General features: G+C 43.4%; 1 protein-coding gene across 1 annotated transcript in view; it reads left to right on the forward strand.

Moving 5' to 3' along the window:
• Positions 1-5,265: 5,265 nt before the first annotated feature.
• PRSS12 (serine protease 12) overlaps positions 5,266-19,680 on the forward strand; it is a 474,415-nt gene continuing 460,000 nt past the window's right edge. The window contains exon 1 of the mRNA XM_085634365.1: positions 5,266-7,858. Coding sequence (XP_085490491.1) covers positions 7,444-7,858 — 415 coding nt within the window. The 5' untranslated portion in view covers positions 5,266-7,443. The remainder of the gene's footprint in view (positions 7,859-19,680) is intronic.

Raw genomic sequence — 19,680 nt, forward strand, 5'->3', positions numbered from 1 at the left:
CCATGGATTGCAGCAGTTTCCCTGCCATTGGCACGGTTCAAGAGGTAGACTCCTGTGTGCATGTCATTCTCTGGAAAGCCACTCTTGACAGTCTCTGAATATTCTTCCACCTCCAAGGCTGAAAATCACTAGATTAGCTGTTCCCTTACCTGTAATCCAATTTCCAATAATTTCTCTGAATTTTGTTTGCAACCGCGTCTGTAAAATCATTCTTTTACAAGATGGCTCTTATTCAAATTTTCCATCAAGAAAAAGGAAGTGACATGTTTGGGTACTCCAGACTATCCAAAACTCTAAACCATTGAGGTCACTTCTGCTATTGGTAATGATGTCACATCCTGATTTATCATTGCAGCACTACTTTCTGTATGTCACTTCCTGATTCCTCTCTCACCTATTTCCCGTTTCACACTATAAAAGGAGTTGGAACTCTCAGTACCATGTGTCACAAGGCTCCAATAACTGTGGTGATGGGTTCCCTCCTGGTTTCTGTGTTTTCCTTCTTCATCTCCTGGAATCCTCCTCCATCTCTTAAAACACTTGCTTCATCTACTTCTCCTGATATTCTGCTCCTGCTGGATCTGACCCTCATCTACTGCACTCTCGGTTTTTTTAGTGTCAGGTTCCTCAACAATTTTCTACATTAGCTAGTCTACCTGCTTGAAGGTTTTTTATGCTGCATGTAATCAGATCACCTGTAAGTAACCAGGGCATTTCCAGTACTCCTGCCATTTACTTGAGAATAATGTTTGTGGTGAACTTATCAGCAAAACATTTTGTGCAGCAGTAATCGTATTCTGAGAGCAGAGCAATGAAACCTCTGGCTGCGTTGTTGAATCAACCAACATCACTGCCATTGTTAAGTATAAAGACTTTGGTGTAGCCAGAGATTTAAAGGAGAAAACATAAATAAGTACTGGTAGTAACTCATACCAAGTATCTCTAAGCTTTTTTTAAAAAAATTACTATTGTTTTTTTAACAATATAATTAACAAAGGAGAAATATATCAAACATATCAATTTATAGGCTTCTTAGAATCGTCCCGGTCACTCATCCATTATAGTATCTTTATTGCCAACCCCACCCTCCATTGTGGCTTTTCCCACGGTTTGTGTATCCTCCTACATTGAGTCATTGTTGCATAACTAGACAACGTCAACAATTTCATCAGACGTACACTTTGCATGTTCACTCAATTTTCCCTCCTTGGTTCCACTGCCACTCCAAGCCCCTCTTCTCCATCCATCTCTCGCTTTTATTCATTTTATACATGCTCCTCCATACCGCGCCTTGGCTCATCCCTTGTTCCCCCCGGTCCACACCTATCCCTAACTGTATTTGTGAGTTTGGTCATATAAGGTTCTCGCTATTACTCTAGGTCCCTTGAGTATCGTAGAGCAGTTCAAGGGGTCTGGCCCCTGGTGGGTCTAAAATTGCCTGTATCATCTCACCCTATTTTTCCAAATGGTCTATGTGTTTGTTATCATGTCACACTATTCACATGTGCGCCTTTTCCTTCGTTGCCCAGTCAAACAAGTCTACCCTCCAGGGGTTAGTCATAGATGCCCTAGGGCTAGCCTACAAAGACCTCTAAGCATATTTAAAAAATAATTGCCAAATTATGGTGGCCCAGATTCTATTACAGCAAGAAATTGGAAAAATGTTATCCTGTTTAGGAGTATCTAGGACATTTTGCAGAGCATTTGTACACAGCAAGTTTTGCATTTTTGTTTGATTTATGATCGTGGGCAAGCCAAGCATAGTTAGAGTCTGACTCAAGTCAAATGTCTGGTTTGGGCCTTGTCTATTGGAACTGGCTCCAAAACAGAGAAAGGACAAGCCTCATTAATACAATTTTTATAACACAAAAACTATTAAATACAGGAAAGCTAAGCAGAGAAAACCGGCTATATTCTTCTTGTACAAAAATCATTGCATGTTAATAATCCCTTATGACCAGCTGCATTTCACATATGTCTGGCAGACCAATATCCCAGAACAACCTGTGTGTGAACTCAGAGGCTGCTTTGTTTTGCTCATCTATATAAAATATATAATTGAGGTGCTGAGCCACACCTGAAATTGGTCTGTTTTAGTTTAAATCATCCGAAGCCATCAAAATTAACAGAAAAATGTCCTTTTCGCTTAACATTGCACTTTTTTCAAGAACGACTGTATGTATCTATACAGATATAGATACAATTAGTCATATAAACACATACATTTACATATATATAGGTTTAGATAGCAGCCTTCTAACAAAGGTACATATACATGGATATATTTACTCATGGGTATATTTACTACTACATCTATGTGTAAGTTTACACTTTTTTATAGTCACCATTTACAACTATAAATGTACATGTAGGTGTATACTGAGACTTCGGCGGGTGTAGCCTCCTACAATGGGATGTATGAGTGTAAAGTTACTGCCACTAACTTTCTCCTCACGTAGTTGGATATCTCCAGCGCCATGGTTGAGACCTCCCTATGGGACTGTATAGGGGTAATTATTAATGTTTATTTTATTTTTTTAAATACAAACATTTTGTTAGACCTGTCAGCCTTAGGGATGTCTTCCCCTAAACATTTTACTTTCCTCCTTAATGTTTGCTTATCTCGTTTTTTCTGGCCTTAGGACTCTGTGCAAGTTAACACTGCTAACCAGTGCTAAAGTGCATGTGTTCACTCCTGGTAACATTGGCTTATCCCCAATTGGCATATTTAATTTACTCATAAGTCCCTAGTAAAGTGCTACTACATGTACGCAGGGTCTGTGCATTAAATGCTACTAGTGGGCCTGCAGTACTTATTGTGCCACACACTTAAGTAGCCCTTTAAACATGTCTCAGGCCTGCGGTTGCAGTCTGTTTGTGCAGTTTTAACCTGCCATTTTGACCTGTCAAAATAAACCTTCTTCCATGCCCAAATCCTCCTTTTTAATACATATAAATCACCCCTAGGGAAGGCCCTAAACAGCCAACAGAGCATGGTGCAATGTATTTAAAAAGTAGGACATGCAATTTTGAGTTTTACATGTCCTGGTAATGAAAAACTCTTAAATTAGTTTTTCCCTACTGCAAGTCCTGCTTCTCCCATAGGGTAACACTGGAGTAAACATATTCCATTTAATATGCTGTAACTTCCAAATTGGAACAGGTAACCAGTTCATGTTTGGTGTCTGTAAAATTATAATGAAAAATCCTTTTATGGTAAAGTTGGACTTCAATTACAATTTTGAAAATTGCACTTTTAGAAAGTTGGCATTTTCCTGCCTTAGCCATTTAGTGCCTGCAGCCTATCTCTGGGTCACATGGCTGAGTGTAGCTGTGCTTTGTTTTTTCTTCCAAGACATCTGCACACAATAGAAAGCTTAGGTGTGCCTGGGTGGGCAATCACTGACAGGATGGGAGGGCGGAGCTGTTCACAGCCCTACTTACACTTGATTAGTCTGAGTCCTGCCTCCACACAAATGGCTGCCTACTCCCTGTACTTAGTCTAGAGCCAGGGCAGGGGAGGCAGGAAAACAGAGCACTTTAAATCTAGCCGCTTCTCCTACTTCAAAGGAGGCGCCTGGTATAAAGATTGGACCTTAGGCACCAACTCATCAGTACACTTCTGGACCTGTGGATATGCTGCAAGGAAGAAGGACTGCTGTGCTGCTGAAAGGACTGCCACTGTGCTGGACTGCAGCCCTGCTGGACTACTGACTTGCTGGACTGCTGCCTTGGTGGAATGCTGCCCTGCTGCCTTAGTCAGAGGGATTGAACCTGAACCCAGGACACCCAGAGTGACTCCAAGGGCTAGTGTTCTGGCCTTCTGTTCAGAGTACGGAGACATAACAGGCTGCCAACCACCTGAAACCAGCACCCAGCCAGCTGGAGCAAGGCCATGACCCCAAAATGGTGGCCCCCATTAGTGAATTAGAAAGCTAAAAAAGTGGTCCATGTTTGAAAATTGGGACAGTTTTGAACCTGTAAAGATGCGCTGTATACCTGTTTTACAAAGTACGGGAGACTGCATGGATTTCTGCCTACAGCTGGTAATGTTTGCTTTAAGATTGTGGAAATCTTCAGTAAAAAACTGGCTCAGTAGGCTATAAAATAGGCCCACAAACAGCCAACAAAATGAACCAAAGTCTGGCCTGTCAGACCAGCGTGTCGCGCACTGCCTGGCCATAGGCCAGTCTGACCTTGGTACTGCTGTAGTATTACTTTACATACTACAAAATGCAGCTAGGAAAAAGGCCACAAATTGTCAAATTAAGTTAATATGATTTTTTTTAATTTATGGGACATAATGTGATAATTTATTTCAAGAAATAATTATACTTGTTGTCATTGAATACTACATTGAAGGAGACGTCTACCCAGAGGCTGAATTGCACAATGTGCAACTAGGAAACCTGGAGTCAAACTCCAGCTTCCTCACTTGACCAAACAGTGTGATCCTAGTCATGTGTTTTTATTTATTCATGTTTCCTCGTTTTCTTTGAATGATCAATTTGACATAACTGTGAAGTAACTCAGTTCAGTATGTTAGCTGTACTAACATGTCACTCCTGTACAGTTCAATAGGCAATAATGTTGCTTCACATATCACATTGGCCTTACACACAGTGCGCATGACAAACTCATATCTTGGCTGCCTCATGGCAACCCCATTAAGGCACAGAGTAATTCTTGAATGTTTTTAAATGTATGTTTAGAATATTTTTTTTATAAACATGGGTCAATGTACTGCTATAATCTAATGAATTAGATTGAAACAATTACACATGTTAAAGAAGTAATATTTTATTTACTTTAAAAGAGTTTTTATTTTATACATTTACGACACTTGTCACATGATTTACATGCCTAATCTTTTGATGGCTCTATTCATCTTTCGGCTCCCAGGCAAGCCAAGCCCTAGTTTCGGACCTCTCTGTCAGTTTGCTGACTTGCCCTGTCCTCTCCTGATGATAAAAAAAAGTCTGTAAGCGAGAGGATCTAATAATGACAGTATAGCATTAGTCCTATATTCCACACGCATGGTTAGACGTGTTTTGATTTTCGACAGTTTTTATGTAGTCTCCCCCCCCCCCCCCCCCCCCCGCGCAAAATGACTTATTCTGAGCTTGGTTTCTTTCCTGGACTCTAGTCTGTTTTGGCGGCAGCCTGGCTCTGACAGACACTGGCTCAGCTGGAGCTGACGGCGGGCGCTCCTAAAACAGCTGGGAACAGACAGGGAGTGACAGAGGGGGAACGAAATGCGCGCTTCCTCTTTGATACGGAGGGCGACGCAAGCTGCTGGTCCCCGCTGAGACTGGAAGAGAAGGAAAGCAAACAAAGCATCCGCACAGCCCCTGCGCGCGGGACCTCCATCTGCAGCCGCCGGCAGATTGACACGTCTACAGACCGCCTCGTCCCCCCGCCCCGCGCGCCAAGAAAGACAATCCGCGAGGAGAAGCAACTCCAAGGTGTTTACCCCGGAGCTGACCTGGGGCGGGGGGGCTAATGCTTTTATTTGTGGGGCGCTGAAAGAAAGGCGGCACTGCACTTCACCGAAAAAGAAAGACTCGAAGAGCCTAAACAGGAGTGAAGCCACGACACGAGGTGACAGATGTCTGATGGAAGTGACAATGAGGACTGACCGGCAACAATGGAGGGGACCGAGCAGCCAATCGTTTCTTTATCTATTCTGCAAGACCAACATTTTTGGTGGTGTCGCTTCTCCTGACGCTGGAGTTTGTCGCCTCTCTGGTGTCCTATTTTGCGCCCTCGCAGTTAGAACATACCTTGTTTTTCAACATCAACCTGTTGATATTCCGGGGCTCAAATGCGACACGAACGGAGCATCTGCTGGGTGTGTGTTTAAAAAGCTACTCATTGGGCTTTAACCTCATTATTTAAATCAATGAAAATAAATGTTTCTGAATGAAAACGGGCACATGGCTGGAAGGTTGGCCCGTGTCAGGGTGATTTTCTCATTCAGCATTTTCCTTCATTTTATCTTTTCAACACTATAGTACGTATTTTTCGCCCTGATACCAATTTTGCACAAAAAAGATCTCGCTAGTGTTGAGTGATACGCATTTCTTGAAAATGGGGTGTTTGGAAAGCACAATGTCCTCACCCTAAATCCCACCCACCCCCGGTAAGCTCCTGTGCCAGCTAGGTAGGGGTTTGTGTTTTCTTGTTTTTTAACTCAGCAAATACAGTTTTGCATGTTGGGGCTGAATGTCCATATCAAAAAGGAAAACTGCAAAACTTCAAGTCCCAGAATGCAAAGTGTTGCTTTCTGAAAAGGTAGAATATGGTCTTCACGTGACAGGGAAGTATTTTGCATATCTGCCACCTGCCTAGAAGGAATGTTGCTTTGCAGGTTCTCGTTCCAAATCAGCAGCAAATTCCAAAAGTTCCCCCAAATGCATTATTTGAGGTGGCCATAATGTGTGGAGGACAATTGTGCACTGAGTTCTTGGAATGTAAAGTGAGACTGAGTTGGACAAACTTCCTAAACAATACTGTGTACCTGGAAACCTCCCACGCGCCTCGGAGCACGCGAATCAGCTGAAAGAACTCTTTACAAATAGACTTTAATAGAAGCAACATGGGGGGCAGTTACGTGTTTAGTTTTTTAACCGTTCACCAAGTCTGTTCGAAAAGCCTCAGGTATCCCAATCTGTGGATTCAAGTACTTTTAAATCTGTAAGGGTGAAGGGACACTTGTCTTGTGAAGTTTTTCATCGGGCCGTAATTATCGATAAGCGCCCAAAGCTTTATCAATGGGGGCGACGAACGAGCAAGTACAGAAACGCCAAACACTGCTATGTAAAAAGCCAGGACTGACAGAAGAGGCCATACATGTCATGGGACGCTTGCTTCTCCCTCTCGTTATCCTTCCCTCCCCCTTCTCTCTCGCCCTGTGCGTGTAATATATTAACTGGTTCTTCTCAATATATTTCTAAGCAATCCGCCTTTTAGCAGTTACTAAATAGAAGGGAATGGATGAAAAGCAATCAGCTCAACATTGCACAATGTCTCTAAGTGGGAAAAGCAGAGGAGGAACTAAGTATATTACTTTTTATAGGGTCGCGGTAGTTTAAAAATCGTACTGAAATGCTCTGCCGTGACTTCTATCTGCCCTCCAGCCACCTCCTCTACAGCTGTTAACCTCTAGCGGTGCAGACGCACACCTTGCCAGCTTACTGACTGCTCCTCCACCCTCCCCTACTGCACCCTCCCCTTCCCCCCCAAGCCCCACCTTCCCCGTGGGTGGGTTGGTATCTCCTCGTCAGCCTCGCTGAGCCCTGCGCGTGCAGAGGGAGTCCCTCCCGCATGAATATGGAATAGGCTGCACGAGGACAGTGGGAAGTGCAGCCCCGCCTACCCCCACACTACACCCGGGGACGAGACCGGAGTGGGACATGGAAGCGGACCGAGGGCACTGGCAGCATGACAATTCCCAGCTTCATCGTGGCTCTGGTGCTGGGGGCCATCCCTGGAGGGGGCTGCTTTGACAAAACAGCAGGTGCCCCATCCCACCAGCGACCTTCTAACCAGCGCCTTCCCTCACGCCACCAGCCCCTGCATCCCCACCCTCACCGTCCTTTGCCACCATCCACCCCATACACCGGTTGCACAAAGGGCAAGGGTCAGGGCAACTCTGTGGGTGACTTTGTCAACGTTACTGACTTTGGGGCACAGTGCTTGAACTGGTTGGATGTGCCAACTTTCTTGGAGAGGACCCCGGGCAAGGGTCTTGGCGACCATAACTTCTGCCGCAACCCTGATGGGAGAAGCAAGCCATGGTGCTTCTACAGGAATAACCGAGGCAGGGTGGACTGGGGCTACTGTGACTGCAAACAGGGTGAGTACCGCAAGGCATGATGCACAATGGGCAAGAGCCCTGGTACCTTGCACGCTTCCAATTTGATTACTTGCCTAGATGCAATGTGTGGTGATAGATGAGCGATGCCATGAAGTATGGCCCTCATACGCTTCATATAACACTTAGGTTATGGGTGCTTATTATACCTAGAAGTACCTGCCAACTACCCTCCTACTATAAAACCAATTTTCGAATTTTTGCTGAAAATTTCCTGAGCTATCTGAAGATGATGTTTGTAAAGGTGGATAGAGTTATGTTAAACTAATTGCATTGTGACGTGAACCTTAGGCTGCATGTGTGCTTGTATGTGACACAATATAAGAGGCGCACAACTCTGGTATCTGTGTGGCGTGCTTGGGTGGGCAGGATCGATTTAAGAAATCTAGTTGATCTGATAAGTTTAATGTCATAAAGATGAGGCCATATCTTGGTCATGGTTACTGAGCCCTAATGTCAAGATATTCAATTGGCGACAAAGCACTACTGAATAAAAAAAAATACTATAATTAACACTCATTGTGTGATAGCCACTGCAAGGCCTCTGGTGAACTGGTGCTAGTGATATGTAGCACTTAAATTTCACAAATCACTCTACACACCAACTCCAGTGCCGATGTACGGGTTTCACAAATGTAGGATTAACATTGTAAACTAGCTGTGAGCAGCATACTGGAAAGGGTATAGTTTGGGGCAGCAGATCCTTTCCATGCATGTTGGAGGGTATGTTGCTAGAGTACTGTTTTTCTTCTTGCAGAGTGTATGTGTGTGCACTATCGGGCAGCAATCCCCCTTAGCGACACTAATCTCATGTTATGTGTCAAAACTGGTTCACTTGAAGGTGATCACGAACCAGTAGAGGCAAATATGCAAAGCAGCAGCCGATCCCTTCAAATCCATGGCTGCCCAGCCCGCATCCTCCCTGGCCAGGCCTGTGGTACTACTACCACTGTTTAGCCTTCAGCTGCAGCTCGGGGTGCGACTGCCCAGGATTACCATGAGATTTTAGTTCACAACATTTAAACACAGATTTACACTATTTGGTGACTAATATTTTTACCACAATATTCTAGGGCTGGAGTTAAAATGGTAAAATAGCCTCTTGTACTAAGGCAAAGAACTCAGGGCAGCAGTCTACCACCATGTCGGGGAACATAATGTTTTCAGGCGTGGAATTTAAATTCACAACCCAGTGTGTTGTGGGAGTTGCTTCTATATAATCAATAAAACTGACATACCTGGCAATGACTTTTAAGAGAAAAACTAGGGAAACTAAACCTTGTATTTTGAAGATATGGAACTGGGTGGCAACCCTAATCGGTAACAATGTGTTTTTGTTTCGCGCTCAATCACGCAACATTCTGTATTCATCCCTAAATGAACCTGTCTATATTGACTTGGGCCCTGTGTGCCACCATGCTCAATCACTCTGATAGAAACGCCAGGCAGTTCAATAATTATTTGCCATGCGCCAACACTCTTCACAAGCTGTTGTTCCCTTTCTGCTATGAAGTCAGTACTCTCTGAGCAGCACAGCTGTGCGTCAACAGAAAGCACAATGTTTTTTAATTTTCAAAAAACATCTTGCGAAGATGATACCTTTATTGGGCTAACACACCGCTTTAGTTTTGGCCTGCAGGGCCACAGAGGCTCTTCCTCAGGTGGTTATAGTAGGCGTGAAAGAGATCTCGCGGTGAAGGAAAGAGCCGTATTTCCATTTTACGCCTCTGATGAATGGAAGTGCGGGGCTGTCCCTATCTGCCCATTGTTCTTTCTGCACCTGCAACCACTTCACACGGCGGGCAATTGTTATTTATTCGGTCCCAAGAGTAGATACAGTTTTTTGCATTCACGGAGCACTCACTGATCAAAGGGATAAAACACTCTTTTTATTGTGAAATAACCAATTCGGAAATTCCCGTTTTCCAATACGTAAGGGCGACCAATATGAAATGTTTGCTCCATTCCTTACAGGTGCAGATTAACACCTACTGACAAGAGCGCATTCCTATACCATCGATTACCATTGATTAAATCGATCCATGCACCTCCGGCTCAGCGAGGACACGTTTTACCACATAATACATTATTTAAAGTGCATGGTTTGACAGTGTTATTTAGCTGAATAGTTTGGTAGTCAATATTAGCAAGGCGTTCTCCCTAAAAGCCCAAAATGATGTTTTTTCGCTGTGTCAGGCGAATTGAAAAAGTGTGCCTTGTTGGTAATCAAAAGGTACCAAATGACTTCGTGCCACCCAGGAGGTGGGGCTCCAGTGCGGCTTTTATTGCTCCACTACTTAATGCAGTCTGGGATTTGTGGTCCTGGTTCACATATATTGATACCGTTGAATTAACTCGACTGAAAACTGTGATCCATAAAACAAAAATGTCCTGCACTGGGGCATTTTGTCCTTGATGTTGGGGATCATATAGGCATCTTAAGTTAGCCAGGCCTACAGACTTGAAACTATTAACCCTATGCTCCAAGCATACATGACTAAATGCCAAGAGATTTTGTATTTGGAAAAAGCTGCCGCAATCGTTTCCTTTCGCATGCTAAAGAGAGTTTATTTAGGTTGCTGTGTACACTGTGGAGATGGTTTCATTCATTCATGTACTCATTCTACATAGTGTTCGGTTATATAGGGAAAAGACTGGTACATGAGCTGTTTTCAACTGCCCGGTCAACAAGGAAATAAACTATAGACATTTTGGAGTAATGACAGTGTTCGAAGCTCCATTATCAACCCTGGTTAATCACAAACTCCAGTCTACGGCCATTCAGCACTGCAGCTACTCTATTATACACTGACGCAGCCTTGGCAGAGAATGCAGGCCATTCTTAACCCCCACCCTTTAAATACAAACCTATGCGGACATCATCTAATTCTAAGATAGTTTTCGAGGACATTTTTTTTTGTTATTTCCACCTTGATTTCACCTTCTTTGAGGCACTCAGTCTATCAGCCACGTGTACTGTGATCAAAACCAGATCCGATGGTCATATTGTTCAGCACCAAAACCAGCTGATTTACAGGATCTCTGGGAGGGAGACTATGATCATATCATGATAAAGATCGGATCGCATGCTAGAGTAATATGGCGCATGCTAGATTGTGTTTACCAATGAGAAAGATACAACTCCATTCACGGGAGTCCAACAGGAATTTTTGATTGTGGAGGTGTGCCACATCCAAAGTATGTTAGAATGTCAATTAGTTTTCAACAGGTCTTTCAATTTAGATCTTGCTATAGGGAAAAGCAAGAGTTCCACATTACTTCAAACCACTGTGACATGCTGCCACATTTGGAACATGCTTTGCCTCTACTTTTAGCCCTACTTTGCATATGAAAAATTAGGCACATTTCTGCTTCCTTCTGTTTTTTATAGTCGAAACAGCGTAAAAGTTTTCCCAATTCTGGCCTGTAGTATCCCCTCTAACAGAGCAACGACTTTTGTCTGCACAAGTAAAAGGAGAACCGAAATCACAGTCGAATAAATAACATTGAGGATTTAAGTATTTAAATGAAAAAGTGGAAGAGATTGAATGTTTCTCTCTGGCTCAAACATAAGCAACATCGTTAATGTATATGAACGTGCTTCTTAACCTTGTGTCGGTGCACACTTTGGGGTCGGCAACATCTACTACAGGGATGTACGACTGTTTAGAAAATTAATATGAACACATCTTGATTTGTAGGAGCAGCCCAAGTACCGCAAACAGAATCTAGTAAGGACTATTGGTGCTTCAATTAAAGCACTGACATGTACCAACAAAAAAAGAGCACGCATTAGGAGCAAAAAAGGAAAAAGTGATATGGTAGAGTCTAACATAGCACTTTGTCCTTTTTAGAAATAAAAGCAAGTTTTGAAAATATCTAACATTTCCATAAAACTTTTTATTTTAATATATTTTTTGGTTGCAAATTAAATACAATATTTAATAATTTGTGTATTTGTTTGATGTGTACGAATTGTTGTGTATTGTTTTGTGGTTCAAATCATAGAACTTGCTCAGACTAGGGTGACCACCTTCCAGTAGTGATTCTTTGGGGATCCACATAAGTCAAAACGTTAAGAAGCGCTGTTCTAAGATATTCAGTGACAACAGTACAGTCCCATGCTAGAGGCGGAGTGCACTTGTACATAGTTACCAGATGACTCTGTTTCATCAGTTTCGAGTCATAGTTTTTATTTAAGAAACCAATGAATTTTGATAGCTCTAGTCTTGTTCAGTGGATGATATGGACTAATGCGCCTGATATTAATCATCATTAAAGAACCCAATTTATTTGTTACCTATACCCCGGTGCTTTGGAGATATATATATAATACTTCCACTAATGGAGAATCACTGCCACGCACAGAAGACATATTCCTGCTAAGCTGTCCTGTGCCACGTGTGATACCTCAAGGTTGTCTTACTTTGTTACCTAACAAAACTTTACATTCTGGGATTTGTAGTTTCACATTTCTCATTGCCAGGAGGAATTTATATGTTATAACATAGAAATGGCATGTTTGTTGTCCCATGCCTCTTGCTTGCTGTACATTTAAATAGAGCAAAAAAATATCAAAATTGAAACCAAGCTCTATAAATAGTGCAAACTAAAATGTTTGCATTGAATAATATAGCATAGAAAATTATTGTATTACAGCTATGCTTTCTGTAGCATCTATGATTATAGCAGACTGTATGTTACAAGGAACATCATATTTCCACGTCTAGGCATCCACAAACCAACCTAATGCATTCTGGGAGTTGTAATCTGGTGTCATTATAATCGATCCAATTTCACTAAAGTACTAGAATACAGTACTCTGTAAAACAGAAACTTAAAAGTCGAAACATGATCCTCCCAGTGATAAAGAGTCAATCACTCACCTTATTAGGGGGTGCAGAATGGATGACAGTCATTACGACTCTTAGGGGTGCCCCCCACCCACCAAAGCTGAGCCATCACATTAAAATTTGCTGAGTGCTTTTAGTGCAATCATGCACAACCTATTTATTATAGTGTCCAGAAGCTAAATGAAGTGTTCTCTTCAAAAAGATTGTCTTGAGATCAGCAGAGTACTTCACGTCACAAGGACGCGAAGCTCCAGCACTGAAGCTTTCCTTTGCATATCATTGTTTTCAAGTGCCGTAGTTCAGTTGGGTCAACTGATATGAACCAGGACTACAACTCCCAGAATGCATTAGATTGTTACACTAAATCCCAAGAACGGTGTGCTGTGTCATAGAGTCATAGGGTGATCCTTATTTAGACACTCTGTTTCAACGCTCCTTTAACTTTGCTCTAACTGGAGTAAACACCCTGCTTCTGCACTTCCGCTGCCGGCATCTCACCGTGAGGCTATGAGACAGGTGCTGGGAAGCAAGTCTCAGCAGAACCAGACTTGTTCCACCCCCGCAGCATGAACTCACTATCACCTGATCTGCCCCCGAGGCGACCAGCAGCAGTGCGAGCGCCAGGGATGGTGCAGAAGGCTTACAAACTAAAGCTCAGACTCACGTGTAAGGTACGAATGCAAAAAGTATAATTCGGGAATTTCCAAAAGCCCTTATTTTAAGGCTATTCTGACATTCCCAAACGCTTTTCACATGAAATTTGAACATTTTAGTCAAAAAGGCTGTGGTAAGTGTCTGGATTTATAGTGAAAGTGCCTCTAACTACCACATGTTTTAAGGGGTTGTGATGGGGGAGTGTCTGAGTGGAAAAAACATTTTGTATACATGGATTTTAAAAATAAAAAGTTACCTCGCACTTTAACCCTAACCAAAACGCAGAGGGATCTCCGCCAGCAGAAACTATGCTACCAAGTGGTCTCAATCCATCAATCTATGCATTATACCTTCCAGTGGTCTTGACTCCCCGATGTGTCTCCAACATCTGCCCAATGTGTCTCTCTTAACCCTTGAGTCTCTCTTACTTCCCCCAAACTTCTTTCATCCCACACCTACCACTGACTCCCTTGCTATTTCTTTCCTCTCACCAGTGTTCCCCCAATGTTTTTCTCGCCTTTCCCCAGGGCATTTAACATCTCCCCGATAAATAGCGTTTCTTTTCACAATGTTTTGATTGTTTTCACTTTCCACCAATGTACATTTTATCTTCTCGGCAAAATGTTTCTTTTTTCTCTAATGAGTCTCATATGTTCTTCCAATATTTACATCAACTTCCCCACTGTCTCCTGATACTGAGATCTCTTGAATCCTCCACAATTTGGATCTCTTTTTCAAATACCTCTTAACTACAGTGCCCCCATCGTCCCACCTGTCTCTAATGTGCAGCTGTCCTCTCAAAGTGTACCTCCTTGTCACATCTGTACCAAAGTTTGTCCACCTCCGTCTCAACCATCGTTTGTGTCCTAATTCCATCAGTTATGCAACATGATGCTATCGAATCGTCGATGCAGAGCATGTCCCACCTCACCGAACATCCCTGTGGATAACCACTGACTAACCTGCAGTAATCCTTGCATAAAAGGGGAGGTTCTAGTTGTCAAAATAACCAGTTAGTAGGACCCTCACAGTTATTCGGAGTCCTCTATCTGGACCACAACAGGAGAACATTCTCAGCATCTACACTCATCGCCTCCAAGTATACATGTATAAATATAGGGTTGCCCAGTACATCTCAAAAAGAACATGAGCTTTAATATATATAGATGTTTTCCCATGGGATAAAAATTTGAGAATGGCTCATGTTTTTGATTAAAAGTAAAAACATCCAGACTCGCAGGGGTGCGATACATCCAAAAAGAGGGGCTTGCTACAGATAAAGTGGCGATTTCAGTCAATAACCTTGCTAAAGTAGATAAATGTATAGTTACATACTTTACATAACATTATATGTCAGAACAATGCTTCACTGTTCATAAAGCGTTACAACAAACAAATGATGGACGGAATGCTGACAATGCAGACATTCTCCCCCAGTCAAGAGATCTGAGTTAAATCCATCGTTCTTTTGCCCACTACGCCACCCCAGTTCAGACATGGCCATATGCAAATCAGTCTTGACCCTGTGCCTCATGGGAACAGTCCAGCCCGAACTGCCAAGCCATGTCTTCCCTGGACCGGAATCAAGCATCCTAGGAGCGGTTTCTGGCTATCAGCCGTCATCAGCCAGGATAGCTTGACTCCAGTGGCGTAGTGAGCACGGGTCCCACGTCGATGGATTTAACTCAGATCTCTTGACTGGGGGAGAATGTCTGCATTGTCAGCATTCCGTCCATCAATTGGAAGACATGGCTTGGCAGTTCGGGCTGGACTGTTCCCATGAGGCACAGGGTCAAGACTGATTTGCATATGGCCATGTCTGAACTGGGGTGGCGTAGTGGGCAAAAGAACGATGGATTTAACCCAGATCTCTTGACTGGGGGAGAATGTCTGCATTGTCAGCATTCCGTCCATCATTTGTTTGTTGTAACGCTTTTCGCCCTAAGTGGGATGGGTATTCCCAGACGTGGGACCCGTGCTCACTACGCCACTGGAGTCAAGCTATCCTGGCTGATGACGGCTGATAGCCAGAAACCGGTCCTAGGATGCTTGATTCCGGTCCAGGGAAGACATGGCTTGGCAGTTCGGGCTGGACTGTTCCCATGAGGCACAGGGTCAAGACTGATTTGCATATGGCCATGTCTGAACTGGGGTGGCGTAGTGGGCAAAAGAACGATGGATTTAACCCAGATCCCTTGACTGGGGGAGAATGTCTGCATTGTCAGCATTCCGTCCATCATTTGTTTGTTGTAACGCTTTTCGCCCTAAGTGGGATGGGTATTCCCAGACGTGGGACCCGTGCTCACTACGCCACTGGAGTCAAGCTATCCTGGCTGATGACGGCTGATAGCCAGAAACCGGTCCTAGGATGCTTGATTCCGGTCCAGGGAAGACATGGCTTGGCAGTTTGGGCTGGACTGTTCCCATGAGGCACAGGATCAAGACTGATTTGCATATGGCCATGTCTGAACTGGGGTGGCGTAGTGGGCAAAAGAACGATGGATTTAACCCAGATCTCTTGACTGGGGGAGAATGTCTGCATTGTCAGCATTCCGTCCATCATTTGTTTGTTGTATCACTGTTCATAAAGAGCAATAATTTCAGTAGACAGGAAAAGTAGTGTGCCAGAAAACGTAGATAGGGCAGCATCGTACAATGGGCCTGATTATGATGTCGGTGGGACCGCCACCGACGGCTCACCGACATTCAGCATAGCGGTCCGACTGCCGCATTATGATGCGGTCGGTTGGACCGCAGCGGTCGGAGGGACCAACCGACACTTCCAACAGGCTCATGGAGCCCACCGGAACATCGGTCGGATCGTAAATTCCTACAATGAAGGCGGAGCCTGAACAGGCAGCACCGTAAGGGTGAAGAAGTCCCTTTCCAACAGGCTTTCCAGGGCGGTCCAACCGCCATGGAAAGGCAGTCGAAAAAGGACTTTGGAGACCCCTATCAGAGCCCACACCCGCTATGGACCTCCTCTAGAAGGCACAAACATCCATGCATCGTGTGCTAGGCATCACATGGTACCTGCTAGACAGTGCATGGATGTTCAAAAAATAAATGCTCTTTACCATTGCGGCTTCTGCAGCAGCAGAAGCCCTTTTCCTGGGCTGCTGCTTAAGCCGCAAAAGGCGGCCGCATCATAATTGGTCTGCTGGGACCACCGACTCCTTGTCGGGACGGTCCCACCGCCATCGTAATGAGGCCCAAAGTAAGGTTGATGTAAGGAAGGCACTGAACTTGGACTTCATTAAGAACAAAACTTGACGTTTATTGTCTAATTTTCCATTGTTAGTGTGCTATAATAATTTTATGAAGTTGCAAATCTGATGTGGACATGATGTCTTTTCTTCATGTTTCAGACAGAAACCCCAATTAAAAACCTGATTTTAGCATTGTAGCACTTATTCCGTGTAAGCTGTGATCTTGTGAGACTGATAAAAATATTTGAGACAATCATTTGTACACAATGAGATGTACACTGAAATTGCTGCCAGCTTGTTTTGTTAGAGAGGCCATAATAACAATTGTCTTTAGCTTTGATAGACAAACGTCACATAGATTCTTTTGTCTGATTGGATTTTCTATGTTTATGTTTACATTTTAATTATAATGTTTAATATGTAATGGGTAGAATATATGCACTCTGATTAACTGGCTTTTAAGTTAATCTGAGTCCTAGTTTTTCCTCTCTCTAGGCTGCAAGTTTCTAACTTATTTTATTTATAATGTGCTTTATTTGTTTCTAATTTGTTTCTTAAAATAACTGATGTGCTGTGTGCTAAATAATACATTTTAAACTGATTACAATGAATTATTTCTTCACGTCAAAACTGTATGGCCTTGTACGTTTATTGTCAGTGAAAGCTTTTGATTTGACATTCTACATATGTCTGCAAAGACGAGCCCAGGGACTGGTGGTATCAATGGTAGTGAGGTGCAGGTGAGTGAGCAGCAACAACGGACAGTGCGAGGAGGAACCAACATGAGGAAGCTGTGGGGATAAGGGTGGGAGCAGCAACAATGGGATGGGGGAAGCAACACAAGGCCGGGGCTGGGGAGGCCGAGGGACTCAGCAATAACAGACAGTGGAGGGAGGGGATATGAAGAAACAAAATGAGTGAGTTGCAAGGAAGGAAGGAGGGACAACCAGATGGGGACCAGCAACAGGGAAAGGGGGTGGATGGGAGGAGAAAGGAGTGCCATTCATAAGGGGGAGTGGAAGGTGGGAAAAAGAAATAGAATCAATTGCAGCGCGATCAGTAGACAGGCATTAACTAAATTGAGTCAATCTGTATTTGGTCCATGCTCCACAGAAAGGAAAGGAAGTGATGCTTGGCATGCACTGGTCAATTTGGAGCAGGCAAAGAAGAGTGACAATGAAGCCATAGTGAAGGCACAGTGGTGTTGAAATGGTGATCCAACTTGAACTTTGAAAAGTAGGAAACTGTGAATCTCTTTACTAAACATATAGTTCTAATGATGGTCATGACCTCAAATGAGGATCACCAAAGAACCACACCCCTCTAGCCCATGTTTTGTGTCTCCTTACCCTTATGAAGATGCAGTGGCATGAGTGCGCTGCTCTTCGACTTTCCGAGGAATCTCTCATCCTCTCATCTTCAACAGCACGGCTAAATTTGGCTATAAAACATGTGAAAAGAACACCACTTTCTTTACAAGTGCTGGCCTATTACTACAGACAAGGCTCTGCTTTGAGGCCAGTTTTACCTCTTTTCAGCAACTGAATGAATGAATGAAATAATTTTATAGAGTGCTCGTTACCCGAGGGTGTCTTAGTGCTGAGCAGATCAAGGCCAAAAAAGGTACTGCGGGCTGCGGGTGGGGGGGGGACCTGGGTGATTCAGCTAATTAAAGTGGAAACAGCCAGGTCTTTAGCTGCTTTCTGAATAGCTGCAGTGACCGTTGTGAACGGAGAGCAAGGGAAAGGGAGTTCCATAACTTTCCCCCCTGATAGGCCAGCGTTCTGCCACCCCAGTTTACTCTTTTAGTTCTTGGGACCAGGACCATAAACGCAGAACTAGATCTAAGATTTCTGCTTTGCGTGTACCATGAGAACCGATCTTGGAAATAAGACGGGCCTGTCTTGTGAAGAGTCTTGTGCAAACAGGCACAACACGTTAAAAGAGATCCTCTTCTCCACTGGCAACCAGTGAAGACCATGCAATAGATGAGAAACTGGTTTAAACCTGGGAATTTTCAGAAGTGTTCTTGCTACAGCGTTCTGTAGAAACTGCAATTTTTTTAACAGGTATTTGGCGGTGCCAAGGTAAAGAGCATTACAGTAATCCATTTTGGGTATGATTAGGGCCATCATAACAGTCTTCTGTAAGTCAAACGGAATGTACAGGAGGATATTTTGGAGAACCCGCAACATGAAAAAGCCCCCTGAAGTTACTGCATTAATTTGAACAGAAAAACACAATTTGGTTTAAAAATGACTCATATGAGATGTGTCTGGCCTTTCAGCAGGAAGGGGAGACCCTGAACGTAGCTGGTTCTACGAAATGATATTGAAAGGAATAAACAGAGTTGCAAGTTTAATGTGACGATTTGCACTTTTTCCCCGTTTATGGAGCCCCTGTTCACCCCAAAATACTGACCCAATCCTTCATTTGTATAAAAAATAACCTCAAAGACCTAATGTTTCTATATCCATGGAGCCCAACCCTAAAGAGAAGAGGATGATAAGCCACTTAATGCAAGAGCTAAGTTCGAGTCAAATGCCCTAGCTCAACTCGTGTTCCTCTTGGAATCTCGAGCCCATATCAGGCCGAACTTTCACATGGGGCGATGTGACCTAGTGGCTACGGCTGCTGACGTGTCATCAGGAGCTGGGTTGATTCCCAGCATCGGTTTAGCATCCTGCAAATGGCAGCAAATCTTGCTGTTCTGAAAACAGACAGTGAACTGAAGTCTGTGTCTGTTATGAAGTGCTATCATGTCCTTGGGCAAGGTTCACTCTATGTAAAACTGGCCAAAATAAAATGTGGATTCTGCATGTCACCCAAGCTCTATTCTCATCCTCTAAGAATTAATGACAGTATTAACCTTTGATTTCAGAAAGACATACACATCTAGTGGTTGAATTGCACAGGGTGAAACAGAAAAATTTGGGATCAATCCCAGCTTCCCTTCTTTACCAAATTATGTGATCCAAAGCAAATATTTTATTTTACACAGCCTCTTGTTTCTTCATTATCATATATGTGGGCAACTTCAAATAAGCGAGTTCAGGATTGCTCCGTACAAAAACTCCTGCCTTATATT

Source organism: Triturus cristatus, chromosome 2_1, assembly GCF_964204655.1.
Source record: "Triturus cristatus chromosome 2_1, aTriCri1.1, whole genome shotgun sequence".
Classification (NCBI taxonomy): domain Eukaryota; kingdom Metazoa; phylum Chordata; class Amphibia; order Caudata; family Salamandridae; genus Triturus; species Triturus cristatus.